General features: G+C 44.1%; 1 protein-coding gene across 3 annotated transcripts in view; it reads left to right on the top strand.

The window, feature by feature from the left end:
• The window catches only part of KCTD1 (potassium channel tetramerization domain containing 1), a 92514-nt gene that overhangs the window by 62885 nt on the left and 8488 nt on the right, over positions 1 to 21141 (top strand). For all 3 annotated transcript variants that reach the window (XM_042961507.1, XM_042961505.1, XM_042961506.1), the window contains exon 3: positions 7132 to 7276. In XM_042961507.1, the coding sequence (XP_042817441.1) occupies positions 7132 to 7276 (145 nt within the window). The remainder of the gene's footprint in view (positions 1 to 7131; positions 7277 to 21141) is intronic.

The raw sequence follows: 21141 nt of genomic DNA, 5'->3' as shown, positions 1-21141 counted from the left end.
TCTCGGTTTCACCTGCAGTGACGCACCCATACACTCAGGATCGCGTGAGCACAAACACACACACCCTCACCCAGCCCTCCACCACATTTGCCGTCTTCCTTTGTTTTCAAGTATTGGGACAGAAACTTGGTTGGGAATGTAACTTGGAGTAGTGAGACACTACCTACTAACATAACAGACTAACTTGGAATAGTAGATATAAAAAAGTATGCAGGTACAGGTGCTTCTGGAAACAAAATCACTCAAAGAAAAATACTCTTTAAATCAAGTTTTTAAAAAGTAACGGCCTACGAATCGGTAGACTAGTGGCGGATTGTTTTTCTGTTTTGCTGCTTCTTCGTCCTCTACTCTTTTCCGGTTTTCAACAATGAGTAGGCATCACTGTTATCATTTAAAAATACCCCTCACCCCCCACCCCTGACGCTAAAAGGGGTAATTTGCAAGTTGCCTCTGAATCTCTTACCCAGCAAAATAAATCTGGACCAGAAACTAAATGAAATCTTTTCCTCAAGTCCAAACCATATTTTCCATGGCTTGGAAGCCCAGGAGTGGAGGAAAAAAAAAGGCATTTCTTGGCGGAGGGGGGAGCTTAGTGGGTGAAATCGCCCAACAACCTCTGTCCTGCCCTCTTCGCACCAGCTTTACCCCTTGGTCTGTCTTCGGCGCTTTGTTCTCAGCCCCGGGTGGGGTCTCCTCCACCCTCCCTGGGCAAGCTGACCCACCGCCACTGCAGAGGAATGCTTTTACCGCCTCCCTGCCTGTGTAATTACCATGTGTGTTCTGGGTCCAGAGAGTAGAAGGGATTAGTCTGCTCGCCTCTGGTAAAGCAGGGCCCGGTGTCGCATTACACGCCCTGGTGCTTGATGTGACATGATGTTCACCAGGTGGCACGAGGAGGATTGGCTGTGTGGAGCCTTGGAAGGGCCGGAACCCCCTCCTTAGCTGTAAAGTGACAAATCCCGCAGGGGTGTGTCGGAATTAGATGCAGGGACACAGCACATAAGGGAACACAAGAGTTGCAAGCTGAATGGAGTTGGAACCTCAGGCGTAATTCTTCTTCCTACAAGTTTCCATTGTCCTAAGAATCCTCACTTTCCCATCCCTTTGAATGCCCCCTCGTGTCGTACATGAGTTTGGACGTCATCTCTGAAGCCTTGCAGTGTTGTGACTTGGTTCGATTGAGTTTAAGGTACCCACTCCGTGGGTCTACACCAAGCCCCTGAGCCTCAACTTTTTGCAGCAGGACTACTAAATAAATTAGTGTCTCTGCAAAGTTGATAATCACCAAATTTTCTTGGAATAACATGCAACATGAGCAAACCATTGAACTATAAAAAATTATGCATTTCTCAAGGAAAGTGGTTGAGTTATTGTCATTTTGTTTGTTTATTTGAAATTACACATGAAAAGGCATTATAATTTAGTGGTCGAGAACACAGACTTTAGAATCAGACCTAGGTTGTAACTTAAGCCAAGTGACAACCATTCTGAGCTTCAGATTCCTCATCTGTGAAATGAGAATAATATGGCTATCCCATAGGGTCATTGTAAAATCAAATGAGATAAAGCCCGTAAAACAGCAAGCTCACTCTTTGGCACATAGTACAATTCAATAAATAGTAACTACCACTAGAGCAGCTGTCCTCCACAGGCTTGAATGTGACCTCTGCCTATTACCCCAGGGACAGTATGGTGGGTTCGGCTCTGTGTCTAGCCAGCTGTGCATCCTTGAGCATTAATGTATTTGAGACTCTGTTTCTCCATTTGTAAAATGGGATGTTGATCTAGGTCACCCTGGAGATCTTTCTCTTTTTTTTTTTTTTTAACATTTATTTATTTTTGATAGAGACAGAGCATAAGTGGGGGAGGGGCAGAGAGAGAAGGAGACACAGAATCCAAAGCAGGCTCCAGGCTCTGAGCTGTCAGTATAGAGCCCGACCCGGGGCTCAGACTCACAAACCCTGAGATCATGACCTGAGCTGAAGTCGGACGCTTAACCGACTGAGCCACCCAGGCGCCCCAAGAGATCTTTCCCTTCTAAAAGGGTGGTTGGCTGTTGAAGAAGAGGTGCTGTAACAGTTCAAATTGACAGAATGACTCACTGGAAGCCTCTTGAGTCGACAACATTGACTTGTTCCTCTTTAGCCTCTGCTCATCCTCCTTCGTACTGGTTCTCAACTTTGCTGTTCATCAGACCGACTTGGGGAGGTGCCTGGGCGCCAACTCTAAGCAGAAATTACATCAGAATAGCTGGCAATATTTTTTAAAAGCTCCTTGGGTGATCTCAGTGTGCAGCCAGGGTTAAGAACCACTGCTATATGCAAATAACAGAGTCAAAAGCAACGCAGAGGAGAAAGGATTTGGATAAGCCCCAAGCTGCATCTTGGAGGAGATGTGACTTCAGGTACAGTGTTTCTTTCATTCAGTCTTACTTACAAATTTGCTCTTCTCCTTAACGTTGCTGGAGAGCATAGCTTGACATCCGTCCCCATCAACCTCAGAACCGAATTGAAACTCCTTGACCTGGCTTATACAGCTTTTCACGATCTAACTCTGCCATTCCAGCCTCATTTTTCAGTCGGTCGGACTCTGCCCCAGTGGAAAGCAATCGCATGCCAGGTTTCTTCTAGTTTCAAGCCTTTGTATCTTCCCTGACCCTCTCTCCTTTCTTATCTGACCCTACCTGCCACCCCAGTACTCGGCCCACTTCTGCTTGTCCTTCAGGTCTCCAGTAAACTTTCTTTCTCCTCCATGCCTCCCCCAAGTTTGAGTCGGGTGCACCTCCTGTGTCCTCCCCATAGCCCACTCCGCACCCCCAGTGACACACTGCGCTTGATCTGCATTCCCAGCCCCACAGACTGTTAACATTCCACAAAAGGAAAGAATGTGTGGTTTATTTACCACTGCTTTCCCTATATTTCACATGGTCAAGCTCAGTGAACATGGGTAGAATAAATGAGTAACTGAATGACTGAACAATAAAAGGAAATTCTTAAGGAGCCAAGGCACAGTAAATTAAAGAAACCAGGTCCTATGAATGAATGCACAAAAAATAAATTCTTAGTGACTGATTCACACTAAGTCAGGTATATTAGGCCTTATCTCTATACCTATACGCTGGACCATTCGTTAATTCCAGAGAGAGGGGGAGCCATACGGGGGAACCAGACTGACTTTATACCAAAAGGAGCTTAATTTCCTTGGAGATTGGATCCTACATTATTGGTTCCATAAATAATAATCAACAGAATGTTAATATTAAAAAGCAAGAGAAATAGATTTCATTTTAATGCATATTTTTAGTGAAACTTTATCATCTTACTAGTTAATGAAATATTTACAGATAAATTGATAGGATGTTTGAAATTTACTATAAAATTTCTGGTGGGGGAGAGGGAGCAATAGAAGTATAGGTGAAACAAGCTTGATCAAGAATTGATAGCTTTTTGAAGCTGGATGGATATATGGGGGTTCATTATATAATTTTCTCTGCTTTGTCCTACATTTGAAATTGTCCAAAACAAAATGTTAAAACAGAAATGTAAAAAAATACAATTGTGGAAGGAAGTTTTTCTCAGCATTGCTATTTGGTTCAATGGGTGTTTTACACACACACACACACACACACACACACACACACAAACACACACAGGGCGGCCATACATCACCTGGAGCCAACTTGGTCTTGGTCAGTTGGAAAACAGGAATGTTCTCTAAGGTTAGTAAACTGTAATCAGTTCCACATAGTTTTCAGGCACCAGAGTTTACAAATCACTGCAGTTTGATTTGTAACTCCATTCATACGTCCACAAGAAATACAGCCTGTGCCGATTTCCCCCTCATTTGCTTAGCCAAACAATGCTTTTCCACCGCACATTCAAACCCGACCCTGGGACGCCATTTTATGATCCCTGGCACCGCCCTGCCCTTCCACATTGTTTTCACAACTCAGAACGTGCTTCCTTTCAAAGTTAGCAAAAGTCAACAGTATAACGTTGCCCTTTACTACTCCTAACGTTTGGTGCATCACCTACGGGACTCTCTTATCGGAGAGGCCTTGCTCCTCAGACAGGAATGTGCCTTGGTGCGGCTCAGGGCCTCTTCCAGGCCACAAACCTGCCCCTGCTCTCCACAGCCCCTTCCCTCTCAGCTCGCTCCCAGACCACACGGCTTGTGCCATGAGCGGGGGCGGGCGGGCTTTACTACCGTCTTCGGGCCTCTCCCTTCCCTCTTCCGGGTCCGCCATGCGCACCCTCCCGGGTCCAGCGCCAGCTGGCGGCCAAGTTTCTGGGCCACTGGGCCGCCATAGGTTCCACCGGCCTGCTGGGGCGCTCTCACCCGCCTGGTGGAGGCCAGCCCGCCCTCCTCCGCTTTCACCCTTTTTCCGTCTTGAGTAATTAGGCCTGGAGACCCTGCTTTTCCCACTGCGTCGCCCAGGGGCCGCGGCCACCTCCCTAGACTACACTGGGCCACTGTTCAGATTTCCCTCCAGCTCTTTCCTTTGCGTCTCTTGTTTGGGCCACATCCAATGCAAAGGTGCTTCTGATCGCACCTGTGTCCAGTTTTCTGTATCTGCCAGAGGTGGTGGGTTTTTACAACCTAAAAGCCTTTTTTTGGGATGGCGCGTCTCTCCCACCTGGCTAAGGTCTATAACGAGACCCTTCAGCCCAGATTGGTTCTTTGGCCCCGCGAATCCTGTGCCTTGTAGCACCTGCTGTCGTCCGCGATCTGCTTTCGTAGAAATTTTTGTTTGCTAGTTTAGGATACCTTCTCTTGGTGAGTTCTTTTTGAGCGGGCCATAACTCCACTTGATGTTCTCATCAACCCCGAGAAAAGGGGCAATTTTATAAAAGAAACAGACATTTTATAAGAGAAATGGAGACACAGAGAAGTCGATACAGGCAGATTACAGTTATTAAAGGACCGAGCCAAATTCCCCTCACCACTCCGTTCTTCCTTATACTCATTCACTTGGTAGAGACTTACTGATTACACATTCTGTGCCAGGGTACATCCAGGTCTAGATTTTGAAAATGAACACTTAAGAAAAAAAAAAGCGTAGGATTTACTTAAGAATAAAATATTAACTTTTCATTTCTTACTAAAGTGGCTTGCAGCCATTGATACTAATATATTTCAGGCCACAAAAATAATATACACACTTAGATTTCATTGCAAAGCTCTTGCTGAACAAACAAGATAGAAAATAAAAACTCTAGACTAAAAGCTTTCCTTCGATAGTGGTAATTCTTTTCATTCCAGTCATTGTAGGGAGGCCCCTTTAAGATCAAACAGACAGTGTACAAATCCCCCAATGCTACTTAACTAGTTGGGCCAGTTACTCATCATTTTGAGTCTATTTCTTCATCTGTAAAAGGAGGATAATGGATTCATTACATAAAGTGCTAAGGATAGTGCAAGCTACCTGGACAGCAGTTAATAAATATAACTCCCTTTTCTTCCCCTTGTCAACTGTAAATTTATCACGTTAACAATAAAGAATAAATCTTCTGATAATAAGCAAACAAGTTTCGTTCATTCCCATCCTACACCAAACTGTCCCAGAAACACTATAAAAAAATCGACTAAGTATATTTCAGTTTCAGTGCCTCTTTATGTAGCCTGTTTGATTGATGTGTTAATGGGAAATGAATGACAAGGTTGCATGCAGTCAGAGCCCTGGGATGCTTGCGATCCACGCCCTGGATAAAATTGTGGAAGGAAGAAATTGTGAATCACCCTCTATTCATGGAAAGTTGGACAAAAACATTAGCTGAGAAAAATATAGTGAGTTTTAGAAATACGACCTGAGTGTGATTAGTTGCTTTCTTCTTTGCACTTACTACCGCCAGGTAGGACATGAGTTTTCTAATTATCTTCAAAAGATTTGTATTGAAACGAATTCCCGAGCTTTCTTTTTTGGGAGGGAGGGGGAGCAGCTTTTCCATTTGTTGATTGGTTTGTTGTACTGTAGGAGGGGTGAAATTATTGATTCACCCTTACCTCTGTCACATTTCAGCATAAGATTAGAAAATTTATGATTTCAAAATTGTCTTCAAAGCAGTAAGATGATATTCCAAATCAGAGGTAGAGTTTATGAGTTCCAGAAAAGCTTTTCATTAAAAACTGGAGCCATTTGCCTGCCTACACTGTTAATGAAAAGTACAATGCACCTATTGGTCAAGGAAGTGATTTCTAGTGTGTAAGTTCTATTTTCTGATACAGGATATTTGTTTATCATTAGCCAGCCATCTACTTGTTCATGGTCCAGATGTGGCCACTTTCTACTAACTGAATATGTACCAAAGTATGTAGATTCAGCCATCCTTAAAGGGATAAATGGTAATGAATGGATGCAGACTGTTTTAACTGTAGCACACTGTTCAAATGTTAACTCTGTAAATGGGGGAAATATATCGTGGATTCCTGTGTTTAAAAATTACCCATAGCCACTCATGTTCCAGAACTAGGTCATATTTTGGGGATGGTCAACTATTTATTTTTTATAATGATGCCTGGCTGTTACAAATGATTTTTGCTGAGACTTAAGAAACTAGACTGTATATTGTTAATGGAAAACATATTCTCCTGGATGAGTGATATTTTCTATGATTCCTTTCTATAATGTAGGTGTTCACATATAGGCGTTCCTTTCTTTTTGGAGAGTTTGTGATTCGTGGGTGGGGAAAGCTCAGAAAACAGGTTTCTTAAAAACAAAATTGCTTTCCTCGTAGAATCTGTTTAAAAGACACTTTGGAGCAATGACATTTTTTAAAAGTAGCCGAGAAGGTGGTTTTAAGTAACCTAGGGGAAAGACATGCTGTTCCATCACAGTGACAGCACTTAGCCATAATCACCATGTCAGGGACATTTTCTTTACAGGTAACAGACAGTGAATAAAAGGATTTACTTGAGAAAGCCTGAAACTATTTTGAATTGTCTGGTCCTGAAATATTTATCAAGCAAGGACCAGCACCTCTCAGAGAACCATAACTACATAACGGGTGATTTTTCCTGACTGCCATCTTTGAAACTGCTACCTTTGACAGTGACACAAAACGGGAGCTCTTAGTTTTAGTGGCCAAACAATTGATTCTAATTGTTTTCACTGTTCCCTCTTTTCTACCACAGAATCGGAAGACTTTTTGATGGCACAGAGCCCATTGTTTTGGACAGTCTCAAACAGCATTATTTCATTGACAGAGATGGACAGATGTTCAGATATATCTTGAATTTTCTACGAACATCAAAACTCCTCATTCCTGATGATTTCAAGGTGAGGGATTCACATTAAATTACCAATAGCATAAATATGTGATTTGTTTTGATGCGCTCCCCAAAAAATATTTCAGCTTTTACATCTTAAACATATACCAACTCTAATGGCATCACAGGTCTCTGACATGGTTATACTGTCTTCGTGAAATAGAGTATATGGTCATTAAAGTTTTCTGTGACCAAAGGAGGACTGATTTTATTTAAAGATTGAATTATAATTTATTTGAACACATTGAAAATAAGTTGATTAAATTCCAAGCTTACTTCTGATAAGACTTAGTGAGGTAGAAAATAAAAGGAAACCTCCTTATCTTAATAGACTTTTTGTCTCAGATGTTTAAAGCGAGCGTCATACTTAACAGTAAAATTTTCGAACTGTTCTCTCCGAAGTTAGTAACAAGTGTTACTGTTAGTCTCACATAGTGCTGGCAACTGTAGACAATGGAATCAGACAAGAAGAACAAATAGAAAGTATTAATATTAAAAGGAAATATACAAAAATCTAATCTTTACAGCCATTAATATTCTCTAAATATATCTCTAAAAATATCTCCACTAAATACTGTTGGGATTAATGAAGAACTCATTAAGGCATCTACATTCAGGGTCAGTATTTCCTAATCAAAACCAATAGCTTTCCTACAGAAGAGCAGGAGCCGATCATAAGATATAATAGACAAATGTACCACTCACAAAGCAACAAAATTTATAATACCTAGAAATAAACCTAACAAGAAATGGGCAAAGTCTAATTAAGAAAACTGTAAATCGCTACATACAAGTATCAAAGAAGAGTTGAGTAAATGAAGGGAAATTCTGTGTTCCTGGATGGGAAGCCTCGATACTGTTAAGATGTCACCTGTCCCCGAATTATAAATTCAACACAAACCCACTTAAGTCAAAAATTTTTTTTTCAATGAGATTTGATCCATTTATATAAAGTTTATGTAGAAGAAACAAAGCTTAAGAATAGCTAAATAGGGGCGCCTGGGTGGTTCAGTCCGTTAAGCATCAGACTCTTGATTTCAGCTCAGGTTCATGAGTTCAAGTTCTGAATTTGACTCTGTGCTGACAGCTTGGGATTCTGTCTCTCCCTTTCTCTCTGCCCCTCCTTAGCTCACGCGAGCGTCCACCCTACCTCTCTCTATATATCTGTCTCTGTCTCTCTCAAAAATAAATAAGTGTTTGAAAAAAAAGAATAGCCAAGTAAATTATTGCAGGTGATAATAATGGTAGTAATGGTGGGCTGTGGTGGGTGGGTCCTTCCAGACATCAGAACCTACTAGAGTAATTACAAAGTGTGATCCTGAAATTAAAAAGTAATTAAAAAGTGGGCTGAAATTGACAAAAAGATCAATGGAGAAGAACAGGTCTGGAAACAGATGTGTGTATAAAGGATTTGATGTATTCCAAAGGTGGTATTTCGATCAGTGGGAAAACAAAGGAATAATCAGTAACTGGCCCTGAGGTAGTTGTCACAGAGACATTTGATAAAAAGGTAAAGTCAAAGCACTATCTCATAAGTTCACAAAAGTTCCAGAAATAAAAATTATAATATCAGAAAAAAAACATAAACGAATTTCTGAAAATATACTTTTGAGGCAGAGAGGGCCTACCTAAGAAGACTGAGTACCCACAATGTAGCCTTAACAAATTTTTGTTTTGAATTAAAAACACCATATACAAATAAAAGACAAGCGTTAGACTACCAGAAATATTTGCCATAACAGATTAATATCATTAATAAGAGTTCCTAAAATCTATAAGAAACATACAAATAGCCCAATGGAAAAACATTTTTACATCTAAACAAAATATCCCAAAGGGGGGAAAAAATAGAAATTGCCAATAAACAGTTGCAAAGAAAAGGTATTTAATCTCTGTCGTATCAAAGGAACAAAAATTCAGATACCCCTTTTTATCCGTCAGAATGGCAAAATGGTAATATACACTGTGGTTGGGAATAAACACTTTTGGAGGGCAATTCAGCAGTTTTTAAATTTTCAATCATACATACTCTTGATCTAGCAATTCCAAATCTATTTGTTTATTTTCTAGAAATAGTCACATAAATATGCAAAATTACATGTACATAGAATGTTTATTTGTAGTCATGTTTGTAATAGCAGAAACTCAACACAGCTAAAAAAATGTTCGGCAATGGCAGATGCTTACACAAATAGCTCTATTATCTGATGGGGGGGGGGGAGAAAATCACCAGGATTTTATCATTCAGTGAAAATACTAAGTTGCATAATATGAATAGCCTTACTCGTTATTTATGCAAAACATTATGTGTATATGTGTATAAATACACAGAAAAAAGATTTAGAAGATTAGATCCTAAATTGAGAGGGGTTCAGGGGGCCTTTCGTCCATCCTCTCCTTCAGGGTTTTGAACAGTGGGACACCTGCCAAGTATACATTGAGTGAGAAAATGAGAGAGAAAGAGTAAGAATGGCAACCAGCATGTGCAGTTCCCAGCAGCCCTGGAATAAGCCGAGGACGAGTGTGTCCCTGTGGCAACAGCAGTGTCCAGGGGCCTCCGATAGACTGTGCCTCTGACCACACTGAACGTGATTCAGGATTTAAAGACATAGGAAGTTGGTTTCTGCAACATGGCTCCTTATGAAAGTAAGCTACTTTGTCAGTGATGATCTCTTCCAACTCAGGAAGGAAAACATATTGAGAGTCTGTTTCTCATATGGCACCTTCCTAGAGGGTTTTCAAGGGTAATTTTCAATGTGTCAGTTTTTCTTCCTGTGCCAGCTTTCGAACCTCTTTCCTGTCTTCCCCGCACACCACCTCATTCGCTGGCAAGCATCTTACACGGAGGCCAAAGTGAAGTCTCCTGCCCACAGCCCTCAGTGTAAACCCAGGGACGCCTCTGCTCGGAGAGCAGAGAGAGCTGGCCGGCTTTAGGCAGCCGGCCCCACACCAGCTGCAGGCGGAACAGAGAGCTAGGACGAGTGTCAGGTCTGCTTCTAGAAAGCAGGCACTGGCCCCGTGCAGAGACAGGAGGTAGAGTTGAGTTCTGCGCCAGACACAGGAAGTGAGGGGAGTCAGGAGAAGGAGGGGGCCCCGCTGAACATGGGCACAGGCGTCAGCAGTGGCCACAGCTGGTAACCAGACATGGCACCTCGGACGTCAGGTGTTCACCAACAAGCATCTTGGAGAGCAAGTAAGTGAGTAGAGGGAGAAGGACTGAAAGTGTGATACGTCAGCAGTGGGCAGCGGTTTCTTACTCACTCATGTTTTCCTAGAAGGAATGCGGTGGACTCGGGGAAGGGAAATACCGCTTTTAGTTCTGTTTTCAGAGGATTGCGTTTCCAGATGCCCCCTCAGAAATCTCTACCTGGATAGTTCTTTGGGTCCTTACACTGCCCAGTCACAAGGTGGCCATCCCTGCCTCCACCTCCCCCCCCGTTCCCCTCCCCCCACCGTGGAACCTGCTCCCTTGTTTTGTGTCCCATCTCCATAAAAAAAAAAAAAAAAAAATCAGAATTCGGGGCACCTGATGGCTTAGCACCAGGTTGGTTAAGCATCTGACTTTGGCTCGGATCATGATCTCACAGCTCGTGAGTTTGAGCCCAACATTGGGCTCTGTGCTGACAGCCTGGAGCCTGCTTCAGTTTCTGTGTTTCCCTCACTTTCTGCCCCTTCCCCACTCACACTCTGTGTGTCTCTCTCTCAAAAAAACAAAACAAAACAAAACAAAACAAAACACTAAAAAAGCACGTCAGAATCTATCTGCCTGCTCTAGGCAGGAACCTGGGAGTCATTCTGCACTGTTTCTTCTTCTTCACTGCCCACACACGATCCATCAGTGAGCCGGTCCGTAGTACCTTCCAGATAGTTCTCCAATCAGTTCACCTCTCTCATCCCACCTCCCTATCCAAGGCTCAGCTTTCTGGATGACTCGGAGTGCCTTCATAATTGGTTTCCCTCTCCCACCATTTCCCCCTCTTGTCCACTCTCCATGTTGAAACCCAGAGACGCTTTTTCTCATTAGACTTTTTTTTTATGTTTATTTATTTTTGAGAGAGAGTGTGCATGCATGCAAGCTGGGAAGGGGCAGAGAGAGACGGAGTGGGAAAATCCTATGCAGTGTCAGGACCTTTTATTTTGAGATCACTGTAGACTCTCATGCAGTTATAAGAAATAATACAGAGGTCCTTGGTTACCCAGGTCCCCCCGAGAGTGACATCTTGGAAAATGGAAGCATAGCAACACAACCGGGATGTTGACATTGATACAGTCAAGGCACGTGATATTTACATCATGGCAACCATCCCTCTTGTTGCCCTTTTATAGCCATACCCTCTCCCTCTCCCCATCCTCCACCGTCTCCAGCCCCATCCCTCACCGAGGGATACTTTTGGGGGAAAATGGTGTATCATATAAGCTCCCGCTTACAGCTGTGCAGAGGTTTCCCGTTCGTTGTTCACGCAGCAAAGCAGCATATCCTTGTCAGAGCCACGAGGCCCAGAAGGCTCTGGCCCCTGCTCCCCTCGACTCTTACCCTACACATATGCCCTACAGGACTTCTCTTAGTTCTGCAAACATACCATCTTCTTGTTCCCTTCAGAGAGACCGTTCTGCCTGCCTAATGCTCTTCTCCTGGCCTTTGTCACTTAGGGCTCATTGTATTCATCACTGAGCCATCCGTGCCTAATCCAGCCTAGGTTCGCCTACGCCCTGTGATTCTCTGTGGTCACACACAGTACATTTGCAATCATTCGTCTCCATTGTTGAGCGCTGTGTACCCAACTGTAAGTCACACATGCTTTTGGCTGCAGATGTGGGAATACCCAATCAGCAGTGCCTTAAAAACTCATGGAGATTAGTTTTGTTCTCACATAAGAAGTCAGAGGTCCATGGTTACGGACGGTGGTATCTGCTCTGTGGTGTCATCGAGGACCAGAACTGTCTTTTTGTTTTGCCCTCCTCAGTGTGGATGTTTCGGCCTCATGCTTGTCACCTCGAGGTCGTAAGTTGCCTGCCCCAGCTCCAGGCATCACCTCCTCATTCACAGCAGGAAAATGGGGCAAGAGACTCTTTACCTCAGAAGATTGTGTCCTTGTCAGAAGATTCCCCAGTAGACTTTCCCTTTATAGGTCATTGGCTAGAACTGGGCCTCCCCGAGATGTAAAGGAGGCTAAGAAAGTAATTTTTTTCTCGTCTAGCCTCTACAGTGAGAGAGAAATGAGCAAGGGATAGGGGGCGGGAATAGCTGTTGGCGAAGCTGGCCAGCAGTGGCTTTCGCTCTGGTGCAGCTTTGGCACATACTAAGCATGTAAATATTTGTGGCGTGAGTGAGTGCGTGGATGGATCAATAAATGAATGAAGTGAGTCCCACGTTCAAACCAGATTCTGGTTCATACCTCATCATATACTTTATTATATTCGAACTCTGGATGTTTTATGTATGTATCAGGACTCTCTACTTTGTAAAAGACTCTCACAGGCAGGGACATTTTTATGTTTTTCTAAAGGACATTGTGTGCTGGGCGCATAGAATTACTCAGTATTAATTAACTTAAATACAACAGAAAAGGGTCTAAACAGTCACAGGAGACCAGAAGCTAAGTGATAGGCAATATACTATTTAATTTATAGGACTAAATGGGAGGTATAAAACGTATATAATGCCATCATCCTGAGCAACTTCTGAGGGTAAAATATTAATTTGTAATCCCATGTTGAAAAGAGATGCAGACTCCAGGAGTACAAAACAACTGATGGGGAATTACGTTTAGAACATGATAACCGCCACTTGTTTTCAGTTGGACGATGTTCCAGAAATGGAGCTCGGTATTGAACACATTTAAACGTGGCAGGTGTTATTTTCTTTTTCAAGAGCATTCAAGTTAGACGCTGAGAGACAGACTTCCTCATGGGAGTTAAGCTGTGGCCGGTCCCTGAGGTCAGTCCTGAGGGGGGCTAGGTTGGGACGGCTGCTTCTCCGCACCTTGCAAGCTCCCTCAGGATTCCGGGGCCCTGAAAGGCGCGCTGTTCATCAATTCTAAGTGCAAAACACACACTTTAATTGGCTAAGGTTTTAGCTGTGGCCCACACTTGGGGGAAAAGACAAAAAGTTTGGCAGATGAAGCGCACGTCTCGCAGGGCCCTGAAATGTTTTCCACAGAGCCTCTGGGCGACAGGCTGTAAATTCCAGGGTGTTCTGGAACCTGGAGGAGCAGCAGGAGGAGAGGGGAAGCTGAGGTGGCCATTTGCTCCTGTGGCGGACGATAAAACCGCAGCAGTTCACGGGAGTCACAAACGCAGACGCGCATGCAGATGAGCTCTCAGTCTGTCCATCCCTGAATCACACAGTAGGTGCTTTCCTCCTCATCGGAGTCTATTTCCTGATCTTGGAGAAGGAGCACAGCACGAGGAGAGACTGTCCGGACTGGGTTTGCCGGGAGAAGTGTTCCTTGACTTCCTGCTTCCCTCTCCAGCTGTTTGCTGCTGGGTTGAGTGGATGCATGGAACGTTGACATCACAGCATCCTGCACCCCTTAAAACCCCATTCTGCAAATACGCTGTATGAGCTAGATACCCGCTTAACAATTTAGATAATTTCATATTTCGGAACATCGCTTAAGTGGCAGCTGCTTGTGCCCTGCTTCCACTGAAAGCCACTGGAATCTGTTCTCTTAAATAAGTGACTATAGAGCTTCTCTGCCCTGTTTTATTACAGAGATGACTGTCCTTCTTCCCTTCACTACCCGCCCCCCCCATCATACTGCCTGGTTCATCGTTGCTTTATCTTCTGCTTATGTACATGTATTGTACAGGGCGTGCACACACAGTTGAATTTCCTGGAACACCATGAGTCCAGATCTTTGGTTCCCTTTTTGATTGGGAACCACAAAATTGCCTCTCTCTAGCCTTTCATTCTGAACATCTTTGGTAAGGGTCCCTCATGTTGCTGACATCTTTTGTGGTCGCTGATGAATGCCCACCCTTCCTAGATAAAGAAAAACTTGCTTTCAGACAGCCCACAACTTACCTATCCCTGGCTTAAGTTTAAAAAATGTATTAGTTACTTGTAATAACCTTTTAAGATTATAGAAAAAGTATATGTACATTGTAGAAGATTTGAAATGGTAGACAGGCAGAAAAACTTTAAACCCCGTATTCCCAACTCTCGGAGACTACCAGCGTCAAAACCTTAGTGCATGGCCTTCTGGATCTTTTTCTATCCTTATTTCAGACAACAATCTCTACCTTCCTATTTCAATAAAATCTCATTTCCTCTAATACTGGAACCATATTCAGATTTCCCAGGTTGACCCCAAAATGTCCTTTACAAGTGTTTTTCCCAGACGGTATCTGATCTAAGAGCACATGTTGGATCCACTATGTCCCTTCCCTTTATTACCTAGCCTAGTCCATCGCTTTTTATATGATGCTAACTCACTGAAGAAACAGGGCCAGGTGCCCCACAGAATGCCCCTCCCCCCCCCCCGCCCCGTCTGGATTTGTCTGGCTGCCTCGTCATGCGTACTTTAGTTCTTTACTCTAGCCTCTAATTTCCTGTAAACTGCAAGTTTCATCTGAAGGCCTGATAGTCTAAGCTAAACATTTCAGTGAGGATACATCTCTGGTGATGCTGTGCACTTCACATTACATTATGTTAGCAAACGTAGGTGTCTGAATGCTGGCCCACTCGTTACTGATGCCAGGACTGACCATCGGTCAGAGTGAGTTATGTCTTCCTTAGGTTGCAACAAAAATGATCTCGGTCAAGCTGAGTTTCTCACCTTGCACTATTAGCATTTTGAGCCAGCTAATTTTCTGTGGTAGGGCTTTTTTTTTTTTTAAATTTTATTTCTTTAATATACATCCGAATTGGCATATAGTGCAACAATGATTTCAAGAGTAGATTCCTTAATGCCCCTTACCCACTTAGCCCATCCTCCCTCCCATAACCCCTCCAGTAACCCTCTGTTTGTTCTCCATATTTAAGAGTCTCTTCTGTTTTGTCCCCCTCCCTGTTTTTATATTATTTTTGCCCCCCTTCCCTTGTGTTCATCTGTTCCGTGTCTTAAAGTCCTCATATGAGTGAAGTCATATGATATTTGTCTTTCTCTGACTAATTTCACTTAGCATAATACCCTCTAGTTCCATCCACGTAGTTGCAAATGGCAAGATTTCATTCTTTTTGATTGCCGAGTAATACTCCAGTGTGTGTGTGTGTGTGTGTGTGTGTGTGTGTGTGTGTGTGCGTGTGTGTGTGTGTGTGTGTGTGTCTTTACACCATGTCTTCCTTATCCATTCGTCTGTTGATGGACATTTGGGCTCTTTCCATACTTTGGCTATTGTGGATAGTGGTGCTATAAACATTGGGGTGCATATGTCCCTTCGAAACAGCACACCTGTATGGCAGGGCTGTCTTTTGAGCAGTATCCCTGGCTTCCACCCACTATATGCCGGTAGTACCCACCTCCTTCCCAGTTATGACAACCCAGAATGTCTCCAGACATTGGCAAATGTCCTTTAGGGTCAAAATCAGCCCCAGGTGAGAACCAGAAAGAATGAGAGGAAGGAAGTTTTTATGGGAAGGATACTGGCTTACCTCATAGAATTAGCAGGAGCATTCTCTCAGGGCTGGAACTTGCAGGGCAGCTCTGAGGACCTCAGTCATGAGAGTTTGTGGGCTTCTAGAGTGATGCCCATGGCTCCGCTGCAATACTGCCCGGGTTTCTTTCCCCTTCCTTGGCTCTACAGAGACCATCTGACTGGCTCAGGTGGCTCTGATGCTTACGCTTTAGCCAATCAGCTGTGGTAACCCAGACACACGTTCTAGTCACTCACTCCTGAGAGTCGGACATTCTCGAAGAAGGCACTCTCAAAGAGTGATGAGCTGGGTAGACCCCCAAGAAGTCTCTTCTTCAGTACTTAAGAGAGTGCCCACTTAGGATGGCTGCCCCAGCCCCTAGTCTCAGCTGTTGCCTCCCAGTATTTATGTCCCTGGTGCAGAAACTGTTACTCCTGGCACCCCTGCCCAGGGCCACTTCTGTCCCTCTCCCGAGGACACTCCCTCAGAAGCAGGGCCAGCTGCAGCGACCGAGGAGGAGGAGGAGTGGGAGCCAGGCAGAACCGCCAGCCCGCAGCCCTGGCACCATCTCGGATCGCATCTCTAGCCCCTGCCCTCACCCGGCCCTACACATGAGCCGTAACTCCTGCAGTTAGTATGCAGCTGACTCGCCAAGCCAGGGTGTGGCTGCAGAATGCAGATGGGTCTGCCTCTGCTCTGCCTCAAGCACCCCGTCTTGGTCAGCTGTGTATACGTGGCCTTTCTCCGGGAGATCCGGAGGTGGTGGGGGATGAGACAGTGGCCGGGTACAGAAGGGACTCTTGCCGCCACTTCTGTTTCCTTTAATGGCCATCAGGATAAATCTCAGGCTGGGTGTCCTCCACCACCTTCCCCCCACCCCGGCTCGCGAGAAAAACGAGAGTAGTCAGGAGAAACTGTGAGCTGGTGCTGCTGGCCGGAAGTATCAGTTGGTAGCAGGGGAAAAGGAGCAAGGGAGCCAGTCTTTCTAGGTTTTGAAGAAAAGAAAGGGGATTGAGGGGTGGGAGGGGTGAACAGGTGGACACATATCATTGCACATTTGACCAAACCCATGGAATGTACAAGGGCAAATGTGAACCCTAGTATAAACTGTGGACTTTGGGTGATGTAGGTCCATCAGTTGTAACAGATGCACCACTCAGGTGGGAGATGTTGAAAATGGCAGAGGCTGTGCATGTGTGGGGACAGGGGTATAGGGGAAACCTCTGTACTTTCCCCTCAATTTTAACTGTGAACCTAAAACTGCTGTAAAAATAGTAAGTCCTTTTAAAGGAAAAAAGTATTGCAGAACTAGGGAAACTAAGAATTTTAGACACCCCAAACCTGAAATACTGAAAGAATTATGGTGGCCCACCTCCCACCTAAAAAGAAGAGAAGGAAGGAAGGAAGGAAGGAAGGAAGGAAGGAAGGAAGGAGAAGGAGAAAGAGAAAGAAAGAAAGAAAGAAAGAAAGAAAGAAAAGAAAAAGAAGAGGAAGGGAGGGAGAGAGAAAGAAAGAGGAGGGAGGGAGAGAGAGAGAAGAGAAAGAAAGAAGAAAGAAAGAAAGAAAGAAAGAAAGAAAGAGAAAGAAAGAAAGAAAAGAAAGAAAAGAAAAGAAAGAAGAGGAAGGGAGGGAGGGAGAGAGAAAGAAAGAGGAGGGAGGGAGAGAGAGAGAAGAGAAAGAAAGAAAGAAGGGAATGAGGGAAATAAGGAAGGAGGGAGGGAGAAAGAAAAAGAAAGAAAGAAAGAGAAAAGAAAAGAAAGAAGAGGGAGGGAGGGAGAGAGAAAGAGGAGGGAGGGAGAGAGAGAGAAGAGAAAGAAAGAAAGAAAGAAAGAAAGAAAGAAAGAAAGAAAGAAAGAAATGGAAATAAGGAGGGAGGGAGAAAGAAAAAGAAAGAAAGAAAGAAAGAAAAAGAAAGAAAGAAAGAAAAAAGAGAAAGAAAGAAAAGGGAGGGAGAGAGAGAAAGAAAGAGGAGGGAGGGAAGGAATGAAGGGAGGGAGGGAGGGAGAGAGTGAGACAGAGAAGAGAAAGAAAGGAAGGAAAGAAAAAAATCTTTGAAACTAAAGGAAATTAAGTCCCACAAAGATTTTTTTTTTTATTTTCCTTATGACTACTACCTGGATGCTATATTTGAAATGTAAACTATAAAATCCTTCATTTCCTCTCATCTTCTTGGTGTCCCTGCTTTGTGGGTCCCCTGATATTTACATGCCCTGCCTTCTAGGGAGCCAAGTGCGTCCTGGGAGGCCCCAGGGCAGTGAAGAGGTACTGGAGCTCCCAGGACGAACTGGACGCATTCCCCAGAACCCACAGTGCCTAGCATGGCATCCGGCACGTTTAACAGATTTTAAAATGAATAAGTGACTGATTTGCCTTTGGAGTTTAAGGATGTGCCAAGTGCTGTGTAAAATTTCAAGGCCATTAGGAGTTCAGTGAATTTCTGAACTGTTTGGTGGAATCAGTAAGTGTGTGTGGCAAGCTGAATAATGGTCCCCAAGGGGGTCCACATCCTAATCCCCAGAATATATTACCTTACACGGCAAAAGAGACTTTGCAGCTGTGATTAAGTTAAGAGTCTTGAAATGGGGAGAATATCCTGGATAATCCAGGTGGGCAGAGTGGAATCACAAAGGTCCTTATAACTGAAAGAGGGAGTGGGGAGGGTCAAAGTCAGAGAAGATGTGATGAAGGAAGGAATGTGATTGTTGGCCAGGAGCCAAGGAATGCAGGCAGCCCTAGGAGCTGGAAAGGGCAAGGGAACACATTGTCCCCTGGAGCCTTTTGAAGGAAGGCAGCCCCACCGGCAAGACCCATTCCAGACTTCTGACCTCCACAACTGTATGAGAGTGAATCTGTATTGTTTTCAACCACCAAATCTGTGGTAAGTTCTTACAGCAGCAATTGGAAACTAATACACGGTGTAAATGACTTTCCTCCCCCTAGGGAGAATGTTTTCTGAATTCCAAATATTTAATCAAGAAATAAGCTTTTGAGACATGGGTCCATTTGCATTTTGAAGTCCACCCATACCTATGTACCGTGTACCTATCTCCAAGGTCCTAGAAAAGCTCAGTTTATTCGTTGTAAAATGGGATCTTGATCTTTCTGTGCCTCGAAAAACTATTGTAAATCTCAAAAAATTTGTTATTTTAAAAGTATGTATTCTAGGATTTTAAAATTCTTTAAATGTGATAATAGGTCTGTGAATAATCTATTTCCCTCTACCTGAATGTGAGGCTACACAAGAAATATGGATGATACTTTCCTAATTAGGGAAGATAAAATGGGCATAGAAGCAGGGCAGACGAGTGACAGCATCTAGTACATTCTGCAGTTGCTTTGCTGAAAAGCAAATGTAGTTTTGGGTTTCATTTTCTTCAAAAGGAAATCTGGGGCCACACCTGCTGCTGCCCCATAAACTCCTGCCCATTTCCACCTCATACCTTAGGGATAAGAGACAGTGTTGTCTAGAGGAACAACCAAAGAAAGGAACAGTGGGTGTTGCCAGATAGGAACCAAGGTATAAGGAAAGAAGATTTCAAAAGATTCAGAGAGCAGAAGGAAATGAACACAAGGTCAGGGGGTCTAAAGAGAAACTTGGTAAACTCTAAAAAATACGGTATTTAGACAGTAGAATTAAATGATCCCAATTGAGGAAGGAAAGGAGGATGAGGTTCCTAAGAAAAGCAGCTGTGGGTATGAGTCGGCTCCACAGGGCGATCTCCGACGAGCTGAGACTGGAAACGTGTGTTAGGAAGTAGAGAAAGACAACTATAAAGGAGCCCGACAAGAAAGCGAATGGCCAGTGTGAGCTTAACCGTGCAGAAAATGATAACAAAAACAAGAAGGGCCTTTTTAGTTCTTGAGCTGGCAGACGCTTGGAGGCAAGTCAGCGTGGGGGGCCGATGGCCAAGGGGAGCCCGGCGCTCGGCTGTTCTCCAGCATCCGCTGCCCCGGTGCAGACGGCGCTCCACCCCAGAGACTGGAAGGAACAGCACAGTAAAGGAAGAGATGAAGCCAGATGGTCAAGAGAGAGTAAAAGAACACCTGGTGGCCTGAAGGAGTTGAAGACCGGGCCCCGTGAGATACATCCCAGGGTACAAGATGGTCTTCAGGGGACCCCTTTAAACTCCGCTTCAGTAACCACTGGCAGAATCCTTGAGAAATCACTGAGCAGAGCCAAAAGTCTAATAACGGCCAGTGTTTCCCTCATTGTTCAGGAGCAGAGAACAATGAACATGAGCAGCATCGTATAGGGAGGCACTCTGTCAGGCCATGGCCAGACCTCAGAGTGGATTACCCATGTGGCTCGTGAACTCAGGGAGTAAAGAGGGTGAAGATTCAGAGTCAGCATTGGAGGATCTGTAACCCCAAGTCCTGTTAGCCCCATTACCTTCAGGTTATGGTAGACAAACTGGTGGGTCAGGACATTGTCATGGATATAGACTCGGATATCAGGGTTGGAAGCAACTTCGAAGGAATTGATTCCTCTCATTTTATAGATAAGGAGACTGGAGCCCAAAATAGTTAAGGAGAATCTCTGGGCAGTACAGAGACTTGGGCCCTCCGACATGTCCAGCCTTCCCCTTGGAGTCCCACCCAAACACATGGCATTTCAACAAGACACCCAGCAAATGCCACAGTTATGGGCTGACTGATCTCCGAATTCTAGGTTTTATAACTATTTGAACAGCCAGAATCCAGAGTCTTCGTTTACTACCTGAGCATCAACCTGAACCAAGGTCTGCATGTAGCCGTGTCGTCATTACTCCATCTAGAAACACAACACCTGGCTCAAAATGATAAAAGAGAAAGAGAGAGAGAGAGAGAGAGAGACAGAGAGAAAGCAGAACATTGGATGAAAGAATCCACATTTTCTCAGTATGTTGGGACAAATTCCAACAATTTGAAGAGGGATACATAATGGAGGGTTTAAAATTTTTCACAAATGCTGAAAGAGAAGGGCCTAGCTCAGTAGCAGCTCTTAGGAAAAGGTATGGGGATGCCACAGTAAGCAAACTATAAACTAATAGGGTAACAGGACAGCCAAGAAAGTTAATACAGGCTGATGCCGTGTGGTAGGCAGAATAATGCCCCTCCCCGAAGATGTGCACGTCGTAATTCCTGGAATCCAGGAATATATCACTTTACATGGCAGAAGGGACTTTGCAGATGTGATTAATTAAGTTAAGGGTCTTGAGATTGGGAGATTATTGTGGATAATCCAGGTGGGCCCAGTGCACTCACAAGGGTCCAAGTGAAAGAAGGAGGCAGGAGGGTCACAGTCAGAGAAGATGTGA

The sequence above is a fragment of the Panthera tigris genome, chromosome D3 (genome assembly GCF_018350195.1).
Source record: "Panthera tigris isolate Pti1 chromosome D3, P.tigris_Pti1_mat1.1, whole genome shotgun sequence".
Classification (NCBI taxonomy): domain Eukaryota; kingdom Metazoa; phylum Chordata; class Mammalia; order Carnivora; family Felidae; genus Panthera; species Panthera tigris.
The sequence above is the reverse complement of the archived record's forward strand: the minus strand, read 5'-3'. Positions and strand labels throughout refer to the sequence as shown.